The 20368-nt window shown below is 48.6% G+C and overlaps 1 protein-coding gene across 1 annotated transcript in view; it reads left to right on the top strand.

Annotated features, from left to right (window-relative positions):
* The first annotated feature begins 8125 nt into the window (after positions 1-8125).
* The window catches only part of fastk (Fas activated serine/threonine kinase), a 29423-nt gene continuing 17180 nt past the window's right edge, over positions 8126-20368 (top strand). Inside the window, exons 1-3 of the mRNA XM_033020408.1 lie at positions 8126-8245; positions 15789-16455; positions 18881-19351. Of these exons, the coding sequence (XP_032876299.1) occupies positions 15834-16455; positions 18881-19351 (1093 nt within the window). The 5' untranslated portion in view covers positions 8126-8245; positions 15789-15833. The remainder of the gene's footprint in view (positions 8246-15788; positions 16456-18880; positions 19352-20368) is intronic.

Below are 20368 nucleotides of genomic sequence, written 5' to 3'. Positions count from 1 at the left end.
GTCTCTGTAATTGGATCCTCGACGTCCTCATCCACAGACCACAGTCTGTTTGAATAGACAGAAATACTTCTTCCTCATTAACAATCAGTACGGGACCACCTCAAGGTTGCGTGCTCAGCCCCCTGCTCTACTCTATACTCATTACTGTGCAGCCGGACATAGTGCGAACTCCAACTTCAAGTTCGCCAACGACACCACCATTGTTGGACGAATTACAAATGGTGATGAGTCAGAGTAGAGCCAGCACAACAACCTGGCTCCCAATATCAGTAAAACCAATGAACTGATTGTGGACTTTGTAAGAGGAAGGATGAAGACCCACATTCCTGTTTATGGTGGGGAGAGAGTCAAAACCTTCAAATTCCTGGGTGTGCATATTTCCAAAGATCTTTCCTGGACTCAGCACACTGTTGCAATTATAAATAAAGTACATCAACGCCTCTACTTCCTGAGAAGATTAAGGAGATTCCAATTCCAGTTCCGGTGGCACTGCGAGTCGGCTGCCTCGCCTGCAGCGGGTTCGTTGCTTCGACTTTTTGGGGGGTTTTTAGTGTCCAAAAGTATGTTTTAGTGTTTCTCTGTATGTCTTGTGTGGGGGTTGGTGGGGGGGAATAGGGAGAAACCGTTTTTCAGGCACCTACCTCGATTGAGATGCAACTTTCTTCCTTGTCGCTTCTTTGCCCCCCTTCTCGTGGCCTTACAGCCGGTTTGGTGCGGCCTTTCCCGAAGTCGGGCCCAGAGATTCAGCGGCGGTGCAGCGGGGACATTAACATTGTGGAGTGGGGCGACTCCTTGCCGGGGGTCGCCGGAGAAGCGCTCCGGTCGCTGGCCTGTGGCCGACAACATCTTGGAGCCTTGGTCTGTGGAGCTTCTGGCAGCAGGCATGGAGCGGACATTCCATCGTGGAGCGGGCGATCCCTCGCCGGGGGTCTCCGGAGAAGAGCTCCGACCGCCGCCTGCGGCCTACAACATCTGGAAGGAGGTGGCCGACTTGGAAGCTCCGGGCCGCGGGGTGTGCTCGACAGGTCCCCTCGTCGGCGTTCCGACCATCCCAACCAGAGGGCCTGAACATCGGGCCGTCCGTAGCGGTGACTACGAAGGGTCAGGACCCCAACCACGGGTGAACGGAGGAGGAGGACTGTCTGAACTGTATTGCATTCCACCACAGTGAGGAATGCTGTGGTGGATGTCTGTGTTGAATTATGTTGTATATTATGTCCTTTTTTAATTGAAACGCTGCATGGCAAATTACATTTTACTGCACCTTATGGTGCATGGGACAAATAAATTTGAACTTGAGATTATGTACGTCAAAGAGGATTCTCTTGAACTTCTACAGGTGTACAGAGAGAGCATATTGACTGGTGGCAAAATGGCCTAGTTTGGCAACTTGAACGTCCAGGAGCAGAAAAGACTGCAAAAAGTTGTGAACACTACTCAGTCCATCACCGGCTCTGACCTCCCCACCATCGAAGGGATTTATCGGAGTTGCTGCCTTAAAAAGGCAGCCAGCATCATCAGAGACCCGCACCATCCTGGCCAACCACTCATTTTACCACTGCCATCGGGAAGAAGGTACAGGAGCCTGAAAACGAACGTCCAGGTTCAGAAACAGCTTCTTCCCTACAGCCATCATCAAGCTATTAAACACTACAACCTCAAATAAGCTCTGAACTACAATAGACATTATTATTATTATTACACTATTATTGTTTGTTTTTTAAGTAAGTGTATGTGTGTATATATATATATGTATGTATACATGTTCGTGTATATGTATGTAGGTATATATATGTGTTAATATATGTGTGTGTATATATATCTATATTACTAAAAGTCTGATCTTGACCACTTCCTGTTCTGTATATTGATTTTAGAAAAAACGCTGCCATTTACGGCTGTGATTTTTGGCCATCTTACTCAGACTCCGCTGCGTAGGGCAAGAGGATTGTTCCCATCTTTGAAAAATAAAAGTTATTAATGCTTAAAAAATGTTGAGATTCTCTCTCCTGAAGGCCACGCCCCTTCCGGAGGGACTACAAAACCCGGCAGTGTGGAGGTGCCTCAGTTCTCTGCAAGATGGGGGGAGCGAGAGGCCGCAATTCTCAGTCTGAGATGTGAATAACACTGAACACATGTCTACTAATCTGTGAGTGGTTTTACTGACCTGTCAGTGCCCTTAATGTGGTTTTAAAATGTATTTTGAAAATGCAAAAGTGTGTTTTGGTTTGAAAGTGCTAAAGCTGCCTTGCCTTTAGTTTTGAAAGTGCTAAAGCAAGCTGTGTTGCCTTTGGTTTTGAAATTACTAAAGCAAGCCATGTTGCCTTTGGTTTTGAAAGTGCTAAAGCAAGCTGTGTTGCCTTTGGTTTTGAAAGTGCTAAAGCAAGCTGTGTTGCCTTTGGTTTTGAAATTACTAAAGCAAGCTGTGTTGCCTTTGGTTTTGAAAGTGCTAAAGCAAGCTGTGTTGCCTTTGGTTTTGAAAGTGCTAAAGCAAGCTGCCTTGCCTAATTAGAGCTGCCTTGCCTTCTATATAATTAAAAGTCTCATCTTGACCACTTCCTGTTTGCGCTTTATATTGATTTTAGAAAAAACTTTACCACGTACGGTTGTGATTTTTTGCCATCTTACTCAGAGTCCCTCTCCGCTCATCAGGTGCCGAGGATTTTTCCCATCGATGAAAAATAAAAGAGTAATTAGTGTTTAAAAAATGATGAGATTCTCTCTCCTGAAGGCCACGCCCCTTCCGGAGGGACTATAAAACCCGGATGCGTGGAGGTGCCTCAGTTCTCTGCAAGATGGGGGAAGCGAGAGGTCGCAATTCTCAGTCTGAGCTGTGAATAACACTGAACACATGTCTACTAAACTGTGAGTGGTTTTACTGACATGTCAGTGCCCTTAATGTGGTTTGAAAATGTATTTTGAAAATGCAAAAGTGTGATTTGGTTTGAAAGTGCTAAAGCTGCCTTGCCTTTGGTTTTGAAAGTGCTAAAACAAGCTGCCTTGCCTTTGGTTTTGAAAGTGCTAAAACAAGCTGCCTTGCCTTTGGTTTTGAAAGTGCTAAAACAAGCTGCTGTGCCTTTGGTTTTGAAAGTGTTAAAGCAAGCTGCCTTGCCTTTGGTTTTGAATGTGCTAAAGCAAGCTGCCTTGCCTTTGGTTTTGAAAGTTCTAAAGCAAGCTGCCTTGCCTTTGGTTTTGAAAGTTCTAAAGCAAGCTGCCTTGCCTAATTAGAGCTGCCTTGCTTTCTATATAATTAAAAGTCTAATCTTGACCACTTCCTGTTTGCGCTTTATATTGATTTTAGAAAAAACGCTACCACGTACGGCTGTGATTTTTGGCCATCTTACTCAGAGTCCCCCTCCGCTCATCAGGTGCTGAGGATTTTTCCCATCGATATAAAATAAAGGAGGTATCAGTGTTTTAAAAATGTTCAGATTCTCTCTCCTGTCAATCACGCCATAAAGGCCACGTTCCTTCTGGTGGGAGGGATATTCTGTTGTGCTGTAGCAAATAAGGATTTCATTGGCGCGTCTGGGACATATGACAATAAAACTCTCTTGACTAAATGCCTCCACCACTACCTCTTGTAAGACTGAGTAAAGAGAGGGTGATGAAAAGATTCAGAGAGATGTTGCCAGTACTAAAAGATTTGAGTTATAAGAAGTGATTGGATAAGTTGGGACAATTTCCCCTGGAGTAAAGGAGGCTGCGGATTGACCTTACAGATGTTTATAAAATTCCTAAAGTTCCTCATGGTTAAATGCAGACCGTTCTATCTGCCCAGAGAGTTTACCTCCACTGTTGTGACTGCAGCCTATATCCCTCCTGATGCTAATGCCAAGCTTGCAATGAAAGAACTGCATACTGCCATTAGCAAACAACAGACTCACAACCCCGAGGCAGCCTTCATTGTTGCGGGTGACTTCAATCACTCCAACCTGAAGACTGTACTCCCCAAATTCCACCAACATGTCTCCACGAGAGAAGACAAGATACTGGACAAAGTTTACACAAATATGGCTGAAGCTTACAAAGCCGTCCCCCTCCCCCACCTTGGACGGTCTGATCACCTTACATTGTGTTCAAAAGGGAACTGCAGATGCTGGAATATCGAAGGTACACAAAATTGCTGGAGGAACTCAGCGGGTGCAGCAGCATCTATGGAGCGAAGGAAATAGGCGACGTTTCGGGCCGAAACCCTTCTTCAGACTGATAGGGGGTGGGGAAAGAAAGAAGGACAAAGGGAGGAGGAGGAGGAGCCCGAGGGCGGGCGGATGGGAGGAGACAGCTAGAGGGTGAAGGAAGGGGAGGGGGGGAGGGGACAGCACGGGCTAGCCAATTCCTCCGCCTACGCCGCATCTGTTCCCAGGATGAGACATTTCATACTAGGGCATCGGAAATGTCCTCGTTCTTCAGGGAACGGGGATTCCCCTCCGCCACCATAGATGAGGCTCACACCAGGGTCTCATCCATACCCCGTAACACTGCTCTCTCTCCCCATCCCCGCACACGCAACAAGGGCAGAGTCCCTCTGGTCCTCACCTTTCACCCCACCAGCCGGCAAATACAACACATAATCCTCCGCCATTTCCGCCACCTCCAACGTGACCCCACCACTCGCCACATCTTCCCATCTCCCCCCATGTCTGCCTTCCGCAAAGACCGCTCCCTCCGCAACTCCCTCGTCAATTCTTCACTTCCCTCCCGCACCCCCCCCTCCCCGGGCCCATTACGGTGCAACCGCCAGAAATGCAACACCTGTCCCTTCACCTCCCCCCTCGACTCCATTCAAGGTCCCAAGCAGTCGTTCCAGGTGCGACAAAGGTTCACCTGTATCTCCTCCAACCTCATCTACTGCATCCGCTGCTCTAGATGTCAGCTGATTTACATCGGTGAGACCAAGCGTAGGTTGGGCGACCGTTTCGCCGAACCCCTCCGCTCAGTCCGCAATAACCTACCTGACCTCCCGGTGGCTCAGCACTTCAACTCCCCCTCCCATTCCCAATCCGACCTCTCTGTCCTGGGTCTCCTCCATTGCCAGAGTGAGCAACAGCGGAAATTGGAGGAACAGCACCTCATATTCCGTCTGGGGTCCTTGCGTCCCCTTGGCATCAACATTGAATTCTCCCAATTTGGCTAGCCCGTGCTGTCCCCTCCCCCCCTCCCCTTCCTTCACCCTCTAGCTGTCTCCTCCCATCCGCCCGCCCTCGGGCTCCTCCTCCTCCTCCCTTTGTCCTTCTTTCTTTCCCCACCCCCTATCAGTCTGAAGAAGGGTTTCGGCCCGAAACGTCGCCTATTTCCTTCGCTCCATAGATGCTGCTGCACCCGCTGAGTTCCTCCAGCAATTTTGTGTACCACCTTACATTGTTCCTGCTCCCAAAGTACTCACCACTCATCAGACGTGTTAAACCTACAGTGAGGACAGTTAAAGTTTGGTCAGAGGAGGCGGACTCCACACTTCAGCAGCGTTTTGGAAACACTGACTGGAATGCGTTTGCAGCTCAGGCCACCCTTGACTCCCACACGGACATTGACTCTTATACATCCTCTGTTTTGGACTTTATCAACTCCATCAACAGTGTCACCTCCCTCAAACGGATTACCATATTTCCGAATTAGAAGCCATGGATGAACAGCGAGGTCAGGCTACTGCTGAAAGCACGGGACACCGCTTTCAGGTCAGGCGATGCTTGAGCCTACAGTTCATCCAGGGCTAACCTGAAGAGGGGCATCAAGAAGGCCAAGCATAGCTACAAGCTAAGGATTGAGGAGCACTTCAATAACAATTCCAACCCCCGACGCATGTGGCAAGGCATCCAGGCCATTACGGACTATAGATCCACCAACACCACCCCCACATCCAGCGACGCCTCCTTCCTTGAGGAGCTTAACCACTTTTACGGCCGCTTTGAACGGGACAATCAAGAGATGGCCATCAAGGCTGTGCTCCCTGCAGATCACCGGCCCCTCACACTCACCCCCATCGACGTGTATGTGGCACTGAGCAGGATTAATGCATGAAAGGCATCCCCGGGCGCGTCCTCAGGGCCTGTGCTGCGCAGCTGACAGACGTCTGGACTGTCATCTTCAACCTGTCACTTGCCCAAGCAGTTGTCCCCACATGCCTTAAAACCACCTCCATCGTGCCGGTGCCAAAACACTCCACTGCGGCGAGCCTCAACGACTTCCGCCCAGTTGAACTTACTCCCATCATCACCAAGTGCTTCGAGAGGCTGATCCTGGCACACCTCAAAGGCTGCCTACCTCCAAAACTGGACCCCTATCAGTTCGCCTACCGCAAGAACAGGAGTACGGAGGATGCCATCTCAACGGCACTTCACTCCGCCCTCTCCCACCTCGACAACAGAGACACCTACGTAAGAATGCTGTTCATCGACTATAGCTCAGCATTTAACACCATTATCCCCTCAAAACTGATCACCAAACTCAGCGACCTGGGCATCGACCCCTCCCTCTGCAACTGGATACTGGACTTTCTAACTAACAGACCCCAGTCTGTTAGGTCAGACAACCACACCTCTTCAACCCTCACCCTGAACACCCAGTTCCACAGGGCTGTGTGCTGAGCCCCCTCCTCTACTCCCTCTTCAACTACAACTGCACACCTGTACATGGTACTAACACCATCATCAAGTATGCAGATGATACAACGGTGATTGGCCTCATCAGCAACAACGATGAGTCAGCCTATAGGGAGGAGGTCCAGCTCCTAGCAGCATGGTGCGCTGACAACATCCTGGCCCTGAACTCCAAGAAGACCAAGGCGCTCATTGTGGACTACAGAAGGTCTAGGGGTGGCACACACACCCCAATCCATATTAATGGGACGGAGGTGGAACGTGTTTCCAGCTTCAGGTTTCTGGGGGTCAACATCTCCGATGACCTCTCTTGGACCTACAATACCTCAACACTGGTCAAGAAGGCTCACTAGCGTCTCTTCTTCCCGAGGAGACTAAAGTAGGTCCATCTGTCTCCTCAGATTCTGGTGAACTTCTACCGCTGCACCATCGAGAGCATCCTTACTAACTGTATCACAGTATGGTATGGCAACTGCTCTGTCTCCGACCGGAAAGCATTGCAGAGGGTGGTGAAAATTGCCCAACGCATCACCGGTTCCACGCTCCCCTCCATTGAGTCTGTCCAGAGCAAGCGATGTCTGCAAAGGGCGCGCGCGTAGCATCGTCAAGGACTGCTCTCACCCCAACCATGGACTGTTTACCCTCCTACCATCCGGGAGGCGCTACAGGTCTCTCACCAGCAGGTTCAGGAACAGCTTCTTCCCTGCGGCTGTTACACAACTTAACTTTGCACCTTGGTGATTGCCAGTCACCCCCCCCCCCCCCCCCCCCCCCCCCCCCCCCCCTCCGGACACTCCTTCCCCCAGAAAAATTGCACTGCTGCTACTGCATGTACATATATATATTTTACTGTTCCATTATTCTATGTTCGCTCTTCTGGGGGAGATGCTAACTGCATTTCGTTGTCTCTGTACTGTACACTGCACAATGACAATAAAGATTGAACTTGTAGTTTGTTTAGTTGTTTGTCTGTTTGTCTTTTTGCACAAAGTCCGCGAGCATTTGCCACTTTTCATTTCACTGCACATCTCGTATGTGTATGTGACGAATAAACTTGACTTGACTTGAATCTGAAATTCATAGACACAAAAAGCCAACATAGTGCAGCTGGCCTTTTTCCCCAAGGTAGGGGAGTCATATTGGGAAAGAATTAAGAGACACCTGAGGGGCAACTTTTTCACACACACACACAGTACAATACAATGACAATAAATTGAATTGTATTGTATAATTGTAATTGTAATTGTATTGTATTGTATTGGAGTTACCTGCCAAAGAAGGTAGTTGATGCATGTACTATAATACTTGTCCTTGTGTGTGTGTGTAGCCGTGACCCCGACGCTCCTAGAAGCAGCATCTTCTCCCAGGCAGCCTCAGGCCTCAGGCCCCCCGCACACCACGGTCCCCTGCCCCAGAATGGGAGGCCGCTCGGGCCGCCGGCGTCCTGCTGGCCCACGGCCCTGCGCCTGCGCGCTGAGGCTGGGGGGGGGGGGGGGGGACGGGGTTGCGCCTGCGCGCTGAGGGCGGCGAGAGTGCGCAGGAGCGGCGGCGGCGGTGGCGGTGGTGGGTCCGGGCCCCGGTGCTGAGGCGGGTGGGCGAGAGTCGGCGGCCGGAGCCGGAGCCAGGCCCTGCGGGGCCCGCTGGGCGATGTGAGTCAGGCGGGCGGGCGTGGAGCGGGCGGGCGGGCTGCTGGGCCGGAGAGAGCGGGGATCGGGGATCGCACCGGGCCCCAGCTCCCCTCAGCCGGGCCTCTATCGCGGGCCGGCGCCTCGCCCGTTCCCCGAGGCCCCGCCGTATCATGTGGATGCACAGCCCGAGCCCGGGGGGGTGGTTTCCCCGGTGAGGCCTTGCTCCCTCCCTCCCTCCCCCCAGCGTAAATCCCACAACCCCAGGCTCCTGTGGACACATCCAGGGGACGGGACAACACTTCATTAGGGTGTGAATGTCATCTAGTTGCTAAATAGATATAAATCCAGACCTATTGCAAAAGTAACTCATGACTGGAATGTAGAACATAGACTAATTTAAAATCACCTTCAATATATTAGAGGGGAACATTCCAGGGTCGTAAACAATATAATAAATGCCAACTGGATAGTAAATATACTTAAATCTAGGTCTGTGACACATGTATCTCGTGAACAGTTCAAGAGTGTTACGGGTCCAGTGTTTAATTTGTACCGACAATGGAACAACAAAATTCTTACTCACTGCAGGCCCAGTATCACAATAAGACAGATTAATATACAATAATCAATGATGTAATAAATTAATAATCACTAATACTAGGTGACCATCATAGTGCAAAACCAAAATATGTAGTGCAACAAAAGACACTGTCTAGAGTCGATCACAGTTGCTGAGGTTAGTGTTGTGCAGTGTTGTTGTTGGGTAGAAACTGTTCTTCAACTTGGAAGTCACGGATTTCAGGCTCCTGTGCCTTCTATCCGATGGTAGCAGCGTGGCCAGGGTGGTGTGGATCTTTGATGGCAATGGCTGACATTTTGAGGCAGCGCCTCCTGTAGACCTCTTTGATGGTGTGGAGGTCAGTACCTGTGATGGGCCGTGCGGCGTCCACAACTCTCTGTAATCTCCTTCATCCCTGGGTGTTCGAGTTACCGAACCAGTTATTCAAGATAGTGTCTTATGAACAGTTTAACATTTTCATCAATGTAGCAGTAGGGTACAAGTCTACAATATTGCCAGTGTACTTATTCTGTGACAATGAGTTACTGTACTGTTGGATACAGGTTTGTATTGTTTTAACCCTTGGGTGATGATCTGGGGAGGGTGAATGTGACCTTGTAATCCTGGAGGGGAGTACTGGTGAGGACGGCTCTGCCACTGTCCCTGAGATTCAGATGTGCAATCAGTCGTTCCATTAACATTTATTGATGCTGTGGTGTTTCTGCACGGTTGGGGGAGGGGAGGCAAAGTTCAGAGCTGTGATTTTATGTGGGGGAAGGGGAGAGAGCCAAGCATGTTCCTCTGCTGGGAAGATCGAGCAGAGGGAAGGAAGTGGCCTGAGAGGGGTATTATAGATTCGCATGGAAACGGACCCTTCTGTCCAATTCATCTATTCCACCCAAAGTGCCTTTCTGAGCTACTCCCATTTACCTACATTTGGTATCTGCAATCTAAACCTTTCCTATCCATCAACCTGTCCGAATGCCTTTTGAATGTAGTCATTGCACCTGCTCATGCCACCTCTATGGACAAACTTTGCACTCATATCCTCTTTAAAAATTGATGGCCGCTCGTTTTAGATTCCCCAACAGATTGTGACGATCTACCCGATCTATCCCTCTCATAATTTTATAAACATCTGTAAGGTTACCCGTCAGCCACTTTTGAAAGGCAGGTAATAGCTAGACACAGGTGTGGGGTTTAGTTGGCAGATGGTTGGAACGAAGGGGCTGATGAGGGTCTCGACTCGAAATGTCACCTATCCAGAGATAACTTCTCCACGTTCTCCAGAGATGCTGCTTGACTAGTTGAGTTACTCCCACCACTTTGTGTCCTCCCGGTTTAAGCAAAGGCCAGAGATTAAAACAGAAGATATGAGACAGAAGAATTTAAGAGTTGCAAAATGTTAACTTACCCCCCTCAAAATCTGTCTGAAGAATGGTCCCGACCCGAAACATCACCTATCCATGTTCTCCGCAGATGCTGTCTGACCTGCTGATTTAATCCAGCACTTTGTGTCCTTTTGTATAAACCAACATCTGCAGTTTCTGCATGCCATATGCCGCCCTCACCACTCTGAATATATGTGTCATCACTGGCATGGACCCCACGGTTGGGCTGCACAATAACACTTCCGATGACACTGTCATTTATTATGTCCTGGCCTGTTTCACTTCACACTTAGAACATAGAACAGTACTGCATGACACGGGAATAGGCCCTTCAGCCACTGTGTCTGTGCTGACCATGATGCCAGTATAATTAATCCTACAAGTATAACACGGGGATTCTCCATTTTCTGCCCATTCAAGTGTCTGTCAAAATGCCTATGAAGAAGTGTCTGCCTCTACCATTTCCTGGGACCTTGCCACTCGGTGTGAAAATAAACCACATATCTCCGTTAAACTTTCTCACTCTCACCTTAAAGCTATGCCCGCCAATATTTGACATTTCCACAATGGAGAAGAGACTCTGACTGCATATCCTGTTTGTACCTCTCATCATTTAATAAACTTCCAGGTTAAGCTCTGGTGCTCCAGGGAGAATGCTACAAGGATTTGTCCAACATTTTCTTGTAGCTATTGCCCACTAGTCCAGGCAGCATTCTAGTAAAACTCTCTGCACTCCGTCCTCATCCTTCCTCCAATGGATTGATGTCACATTTCCAAAGAAGGGTCTCGCCCTGAAACATTGTCTATCCATGTTCTCCAGAGATACTACATAACCCGCTGAGTTACTCCAGCATGTTGTGTCCTCAGCTGTTATATGACATCCTAATTCATGTGCTCAATGCCCAATCTGACGAGTGCCATGCTCCTTCCTCACCATCTTGTTCACCTGTGTCTCCCCTTTACAGAAACTGTGCACTTGTACCCCCAGGTCGCTGTTCATATCCACTGGCCATATCTACCGGATCTACTGTGCAGATCCATTACAAAATGTTTTACATTGACCTTTCATTCCATCTTCTGTTCCTTTGCCCACCTTACCAGTTGATCTCGATCCTGTTGAAACTTTGGACAACTTCTCCACTGTTGATCACACCACAATTTAGGTGGCATCTGCTAACTTCCGAATGATTTCACCAATATTCTCCTCCAAGTCGCCAATATAGGATCCAAGGATTTTATATTAATGCTCTCGCTGAGAATGGATCTTGGGCGAGCAATTTAACTGGATACAGAATTGACTTCTTGGTAGGAAGCAGGTGGTGGTGCTGGAAGGTTCCGACTGGAGACCTGTGGCTAGTGATCGGTGCGTCAGGAATCGGTGCTGGGCCCATTGCTGTTTATTATCTAAATCAATAATTTAGATGAGAATGTACAATGCATGATGGGTTAAGTTTGTAGATAACGCTAAAATAGGTGATATTGTAGACAGTGAAGGAGGTTATTAAGAATTGCAGCGGGATCTTGATTAGCTGGGCAGGTGGGCTGTAGAATGGATAATGGAGTTTAATGCAGATAAGCGTATTTTTGGAAGTCAACCCAGTGCGTGGACAGTGAGCGGCAGAGCCGTGGGATCTAGGAATACACGTACATCGTTCTCTGAATGTTCGGCACAGACACTGTGGGCTGAAGGGCCTGTTGTTGCGCTGTACTGTTCTGTGTTCTATGTTGATTTTCTACCTTAGCTGCCAAGGCTACCTCATGTCCTCTCTTTGCCCTCCTGATTTCCCCCTCGAGTACTCCTTCATCCCTGGAACTCTTCAGGAGAATCCCGTGATCCCGGCTCCTATGCGTCTCCTTCTTTATCCTGGCCAGAGCATCCATATTCCTTGTCGACTAGGGCTCCCCACTCCTGCTAACCTCGCCCTTCACTCTAACAGGAACATGCTGGCCCTGATCTCTCACTGGGCAGCGATCCCTTTACCGGCAAACAACCTCTTCCAATCAATTTTATGTAGGAAGGAACTGCGGATGCTGGTTTATATACCGAAGATAGACATAAAGTGCTGGACCTTCGATTTTTGTCTACCTTCGATTTTCCAGCATCTGCAGTTCCTTCTTAAACATAAAGTGCTGGAGTTACTCAGTGGGTCAGGCAGCATCTCTGGAGAAAAAAGGGGTGACGTTTCGGGTCGGAATTCTTCTTCAGACCTCTCCCAATCAACCATTACAAGTTCCTGTCGAAAACCTTCAAAATATTCCCCACTTCAGTTTAATTGTAACTTGTGGATCAGTTTTTTCTTTTTTCCATAACTATTTTTGAAGCAAATAGATGGTCACGGTGCCAAAGTGCTTCCTGATTGACCCTTCAGTCACTTGCCCGTCCACATTTCATAACAGGAGGTGCTGGAGTAACTCAGCAGGTCAGGCAGCAACTTTGGAGGATATGAATAACTGAGATTTTAGGTCATAAATACGGAAACAGGACCTTCAGCCCAACTCATCCATGTCGACCAAGATGTCCAATCTAAGCTAGTCCCATTTGCCTATGTTTGACCCATATCCCTCTAAACCTTTCCTGTCCAAATTTCTTGGTTAGTTACTCCAGCACTTTGTGTCTTTTTTTTAAAACTATTACAATCCTATTTTTCCAACAGTTATCTGCGATCTCCCATCATATTTGCTCCTCTAATTTGCACTGATTATTGGGGGTCCTATAATACGAAGCCATCAATGTGATCATCCTCATCTTATTTCTGAGTTCCACCCATTTAGTTTCACTTGACAAACCTCCAGGAATATTCTCACTAAGTATCTGCAACTTACTTCCTAATCATAAACGCAACCCCATCTGCTCTATCACCTCTTTCCCTCTATACCACTGTAACCTAAGAACATTAAGCTGCCAGTCCTGTTCCACTTTCAGCCATGTCTGTGTTATGTCTGTAATATCCAACCACACACACCAACCCTTGCCTTGAGTTCACCTGCCTTATCTGCCAGGCTTCTTACATTGAAATGAATGCAGTTGAGTCAGTCAGACCTTCCTGCTCCCTGTCTAGGCCCCGCCTGTCCTGTCTACTAAACTTGCTTTAACATTTATATTTGCCTCAACTTGCCCTCTGTCATTCTACCACTTTGGTCCCACCCCCTGCCAGACAAGTTTAAACCCTCATGCGTAGCACTAACAAATCTCCCTGCCAAAGTATTGTGGACATTAGACTTTGTCACTGGAAATGGTGCGTAACAACGCTGAGAACTATATTCTGCACCCTGTGCTTTACCTATTGTACTTGAATTTGTTTTGATTGTATTTATGTTTAATATTATCTGATCTAGAAAGAAATAGAAACAAATAATTGCAGGAGCTGGTATAGACCAAAGATAGACACAAAGTGCTGGAGGAACTCAGTGGGTCAGGCAGCATCTCTGGAGAAAAAGGATGGGTGAAGATTCAGGTCGGGACACTTCATCCTTTTTCTCCAGAGATGCTGTCTGACCCGCTGAGTTATTCCTGCACTTTGTGATCCTGATTTGTTTGGATAGCATGGGAAACAAAGCTTTTCACTGTACGTCGGTACACGTGACAATAATAAACCTCCAAACAACCTCTTCCAATCAATTTTATGTAGGAAGGAACTGCGGATGCTGGTTTATATACCGAAGATAGACATAAAGTGCTGGACCTTCGATTTTTGTCTACCTTTGATTTTCCAGCATCTGCAGTTCCTTCTTAAACATAAAGTGCTGGAGTTACCCAGTGGGTCAGGCAGCATCTCTGGAGAAAAAAGGGGTGATTTTTCGGGTCGGAATTCTTCTTCAGACCTCTCCCAATCAACCATTACAAGTTCCTGTCGAAAACCTTCAAAATATTCCCCACTTCAGTTTAATTGTAACTTGTAGATCAGTTTTTTCTTTTTTCCATAACTATTTTTGAAGCAAATAGATGGTCACGGTGCCAAAGTACTTCCTGATTGACCCTTCAGTCACTTGCCCGTCCACATTTCATAACAGGAGGTGCTGGAGTAACTCAGCAGGTCAGGCAGCAACTTTGGAGGATATGAATAACTGAGATTTAGGTCATAAATACGGAAACAGGACCTTCAGCCCAACTCATCCATGTCGACCAAGATGTCCAATCTAAGCTAGTCCCATTTGCCTAAACCCCCGGCAGTTCAGGTGTGACTCGTTCCTCTGCCCCAGAAGTGATCCCAATGGTGCAACAATCTGTACCGACCCCCCCCCCCCCCCCCACTGCACTTGACTCCTCACCGATGCATCTATCTGCCCTATTCACTCCACCTCATCACTTTGTCATTGGTAGCAATGTGCATAGCGACCTCTGGCTGCTCACTCTCCTTGACCTTTCCCTGCAACTGCTCGGAGACATCCTGGACACTAGCACCATCCTGGAGGCTTATTTGTACCCAAAAAATCTCCTCTGTCCTATTTCTATAGCTCTCCTAGGCACCACCCTCCACATTGGAGCCAATCGTTTTGTCCCAGACCTGGCTACCCTGCTGCTCTCTTCTGCAATGCCCACGCCCCTGACCCCTCCCAATAGCTACAGGGTGGATGTGAATAAATTGGAGAGGGCACAGGAAAGATTCACAAGGATGGTACCAGGACTGGAATGTTTGAGTTAGGAGGAGAGATTGGACAGCCTGGGACAGTTTTACTGGAGCGTAGGAGGCTGAGGGGTGACCTTACAGAGGTGATTAAAATAATGAGGGGCATGGATAAGGAAAATTGCTGTGGGCTTTTATTGGGATAAGGAATCAAGAACTAGTGGGCATAGGTTTACGGTGAGGGGGAAAGAATTAATAGGAAGCTGAGTGGCAAGTTTTTAACGCGGGTAGTGGTGGGCATATGGAACGAGCTGCTAGAGGAGATAGTTGGGGCAGATAGTACGGCCAAAGTGTCTAGTTGTGTGCTGTGCAGTTCTATGGTGGAACTTGTTGCCGATATAGGTGGTCGAAGCAAAGATAATTTCTGGAGGAAGGTGTAGCCACAAGGATGACATTTTTCATAGACACAAAGTACTGGAGTAACTCAGCGGTTCAAGCAGCTTCTGTTGAGCACACGGATAGGTAATGTTTCAGGTTAGGGTGAATCTAAGAAAGGGTCATGACCCAAATCGTCGCTTGCACATGTTCTCCAAAGGCTGCTGCCTGACTCGCTGAGTTACTCCAGCACTTTGATTTCTAAAGGAAATTAGATAAGCATGTGATGGTTTCAGATTTGTGGTATATTTGTGGAATTCATTGGCACAGGCGGCTGCAGGCACCAAGTCAATGGATATATTTAAGGTCGAGATTGACAGATTCTTGATACATAAGGGTGACAGGGGTTAGGGGCGAAGACAAGATAATGAGGTTGAGAGGGAAATATATGATTGAATGGCGGAGTAGATTAGATGGGCCGAATGACCTAATTCTGCTCTTAGGACTTATGAATTGCATGCGATGGGGATAAAGCAGAACAGGACGGTGTGGTTTGCTGTATCAAGAGTTGGCATGGAATGGATAGGCCCCCTGTGCTGAGGGGACTCTGACTATCGGTGCAGAGGTCCGCCACTGTGTGTGGATTCTCACTCTGCCTCTGTGTGCTCCTCCAGGTTCCTGTTGTCCTGCACTCTCCCTGGAGGTGGGTCGTGTCTAAGATGCAAAGGTTGCCTCTGCACTGCTCCAGGTCTCCGCTGCCGAGGGGGGAAGGCGTTCTGCTAGCCGGACTGAACCAAGTTGGCCTGAGCTGCCTCCTTCGTCTGCTCCGCCTGGCCTGCTGCCGCGCTGCCCCTTGCCCTGCCACCAGCCAGGGTACCATGCACGCAGCCCACTACCACGCCTGCAAGCCACACAACACCTGGGCCTCCTACCTGGAACACTTCTCTCAGCTGCACCAGGGCCGGCACAATGGGCACAAGCAGAAACACCACCACCAACACCGCATCAAGAAGAAAACCTGGAACTTCATCCATGAGAAGATGAGCTATGACACCTTCTTCACCATGAAGCGGCTGATTGACCGCTCGCGGACAGTGGGTGAGGTGCTACGCTGGGTGACACAGAACCCCGGCAAGATCTCCTACAACCATTACCCCATTGCCCTGCAGAAGATCGGGCAGCTGCTGCAGCAGCGGCCGGCTGCAGCCAGTGATGACTCTGCCCACGGCCAGACGCTGGAACTGGATGAGTTCCACACGCTCTGCGCCTCCATCGTGGCCGACTGCTCCAAGTTCGACAACTTCAGCATTGTTAATTGTCTGTACGCCGTGGCTGCCTTGGGTAAGAGATGCTCTCATCCCTCTCCTCTCTCTCCACTATCAGTCACGGAATGGTGGTATCTGACCCATTTCTCACTCGCACCGGGAGTTATCCACAAGGAAAGGCAGCACAGGTAGAGTTGCGGCCTCACAGCACCCGGGATTCGTGTTCGATCCTTTCCCGAGGCAGCATGAGGTGTAGCTGGAGGGGAGTCTGGTTTGTGTGATGCTCTGGGCTACGTTCAGGTCGCCACCCAGTCTCTTGTGTCTCCATTGCATAAAATTTCCCAACAAAAAAAGGACTTAATGTAAGGGTGGCACAGTGGCGCAGCAGGTAGAGTTGCTGCCTCATCACACCAAAGATTCGGGTTTGATCCTGACCTCGGATGCTGTGTGGAGTTTGCATGTTCTCCTTATGACCGTGTGGGTTTCCTCCGGGTGCTCTGGCTTCCTCCCACATCCCAAAGATGTGCGGATTTGTAGGTTAAGTGGCCGCTGTAAATTACTCTATAAATAGGAGTGAATAAGAAATTGGGATAATATAGAACTAGTCTGAATGGGTGATACTGGTTGGAAATGATGCCTGCCAAAGGCACTACTAAAACTTTTTGCAAAATCTTTTCTGGTTTGCTGGAGCTGAATTCTCCATTTATACTCCTGTACTTAAATCTCTCTGCATGAATGGGCATCGTAGGACTTGTTGAGCTGACAGCCATAGAACTGTACAGCAGAGAAACAGGACTACCCTTAGAGTGTTAAAGATGTCCCTTCAGATTTGCGTGATTCACGTTCAAGGATACCTTGATCCTTTTAAACATCAACCCTTTCCAAATCTCTCTCCATTTAAAGAATAATCAACCTTTCCATTTTTTCTTATATCAGGGTGACCAAAAATGAACTGTCTTGCTCAACTGTAATATAACTTCCCAACTTCTATACTCAGTACATTGACTGATGAAGGCCAGAATGCCAAAAGACCTCTTGACCATCACAACTAAAAAGCGATGCCATTTTCTGAGAATTACATATCTGTACTCCGAGATCCCTCTGGTTTACCACACTTCCCAGAGCGCCACTGTCCACAACAAAGGTCCTGCCCTGGGGTTGACTTCCCAAAATGTAATACCTCACATTTATCTGAATTTGCCATTCTGAAGCCCAGTTGCTCAGCTGATCAAGATCCTGCATCCTGTGTTTCCGATGTGGCCTCCTATACATCGGCGATATCAAGCATTGACTCGGCGACCATTTTTCACCTGGTAGGCCAAGGATTACAGGATCTCCTGGTTGCTGACCTCTTTAACTCCCCTCCCCATTTCTGTCGTGAGCCTCCTCCATTACCAGAGTGAAGCCACACAAAAACCAGAGAGACAGCATCTCGTGTTCCGCCTGGATAGTAAACAACCCAACAAATTCTTAAAATTTACTTGACCTCCTACTATACCCCCCCCCCCCCCCCACACCTCCCCTTTTTTCTTCTCCCCTGCCCCACCTAGACTCCCACCTATATCTTTCTTCCCCCCACCCGTTCTGCTTGTTCCCCCCCCCCCTAGCTTCACAATTCACAACTCTTCAATTCTATCTCACACTGTCTATTTTTATATCTGGTCTTTGTTTCAACAATCTGTCTATCAAAAACCCTTCGCCTGCATCCACCTAATAACCGCTAGGCTGTGTCCTGTCTCTGCCCTCTTCTAGCTTTCTTCTCCCCCCCCCCCCCCGGTTACTCTGTCTCAACCCGAAATGTCACCTATCCATGTTCTCGAGAGATGCTGCCTGACCCGCTGTTACTCCAGCACTTTCTTCCTCCCCACCCCTTCTGTCCTTTTGTGTATTAACCAGCAACTGCAGTTCCTTGTAATCCAGCTGCAATTTTTGATAACAATCTTCGCTATCCACAATACCAGGCACTTTAGGGTTATCTGACAACTTACTAGTCATGCCTTTTACATTCTCAACAAAATCATAGATATAAACCACAAACAGCAATGGGCCCAGCACTGAACCCTGAGGCACATCACTAGCCACAGGCCTCCAGTCTCAAAAACAACATTCCTCCGCCCACTCAAGATCCTGATGTAATTAATAATAATCTGCGCTGTCTAATGTACCTGAGGCTGTGATGACACCTTTATTGTCACCTGTACCAAGGTGCAGTGAAATTCTTTGTTTTTGCATACAATTTACACAAACGAGTCGCGACAATGGAACAGACAAAGTTACAAAAAATACTCTTCCCTTCTTCGTCACCGTCCACGCCCTTCCTCCCCCCTCCACTCCCCACCTCCGCCAGGACCCCACCCCTAGGTCTCGGCGGCACCTTGACCCGACCACAGCCTGGTGGTGAGAGGCGGGCAGTAAAGACTTGGACCATCCCGTGAGGATGGGTCCAGCTCTCCCTGGCTCCTTCTATACATCAACGGGCTTCTCTTCTCTTCCTCCGGCAGGTCTTCCCAGCGATTCCAAGATAGTCCAGGTGCTGGAGGAGGAGGCGCGTGTGCGGCTGACCCAGTTCAACCAGAAGGACATCTCCATGGTGTTCAGCAGTGTCATGAAGCTGCACAGGTCCACGCAGCACCCGCTGCTGGAGAGCTGCCTGGGCGGCCTGGAGAAGAACATGGAGAAGGAGCGCCACCCCCAGACCCTCTTCCTGCTGCTCTCCTACTACCGGCTGCGGGCCCAGGCCCTGCACTCCGACACCTACACCAGCGAGCAGCTCCTCAACAACCGCAAGATTCTGCGGCTGGTCAAACACACGCTGGGCCACGTGGCCAACGTCAGGGATCACGAGATGAGCCTACTGGATGAGATGCTGGCTACCTGCTGCCGCGAGGCCAGCAACAAATCCCTGGAGCTGATCTTCAGCTCCCAGATCTTCTACGAAAACCGACAGGAGAAGTTCATCAGCAGCCTGGCAGGTAGGGAGCAGCTAACTCTAGAGACAAGCCCAGGTTTAGGGTAGCTTATTGTCACATGCGCCGAGGTACAGTGAAAAGCTCTCCAGTCAGTGGAAAGACTATACATGATTACAATCGAGCTGTTCACAGTGTACAGATACAGGATAAAGGGAATAACGTTTAGTGCAAGATAAAGTTTATTTAAAGATAGTCCGAGGGTCTCCAATTAGGTAGATGGGAGGTCAGGACCCTTCTCTCACAGGTGATAGGACAGTTCAGCTGCCTGAAAACAGCTGTCCCTGAATCTGGAGGTGTGCATTTTCTGTACCTCTTGCCTGATGGGAGAGGGAGAAGAGGGAATGACCGGGTTGAGACACATCGCTGATGGCCTTACCGAGGCAGTGTGGGAAAAATAATTTTAGATACTTTTATCTAGATGTGGTCATTTAAACTGAAGGAGAGTCCCAAGCTGAAACGCCGCATGTCCATGTGTGTGTCTCCCCCCCCCCCCTCCCCGGACGCTGATTGGCCTGCTAAGTTCCTCTGGAACCTTGTGATTTGATTAGTTAATGAGCAAAAACCGTGTTCGCACTGCGTGACCAATGGTCGGCGTGGACTCGGTGGGCCAAAAGGCCAGTTTCAGTGCAATATCGCAAAACTAAACTATCTCTAAACTAAACTTTTAAGTGGTTCTCTAGTTCCCAAATGAGATCATGATATACCCAATTCAGCCTGCATAATGCAAATAGCGTTCCCTAATTCATGAGTCATGTTATATCCAATTTGTGTTGTAAAAATACGTGACACAACAGGACTAGGTGTACAAGAATGCAGTTTGACTCATGAAAGTACAGTTGCATCTTAAATGAGCATTGCAATATTCCACAATCTTGCATGAATGCCGCTCCAATGACCCATCATCCACTCAGCTGGACACCAGTAATGAAAGTCATCACAAATCCTCGCCTCCCTCCTCAATTCCTTCCACGGGACACTGCCTGACCTGCTGAGCTCCCGCACTTTGTGATTCAGTATCAG

Source organism: Amblyraja radiata, chromosome 4 (genome assembly GCF_010909765.2).
Source record: "Amblyraja radiata isolate CabotCenter1 chromosome 4, sAmbRad1.1.pri, whole genome shotgun sequence".
In the NCBI taxonomy this organism is placed as follows: domain Eukaryota; kingdom Metazoa; phylum Chordata; class Chondrichthyes; order Rajiformes; family Rajidae; genus Amblyraja; species Amblyraja radiata.
The sequence above is the reverse complement of the archived record's forward strand: the minus strand, read 5'-3'. Positions and strand labels throughout refer to the sequence as shown.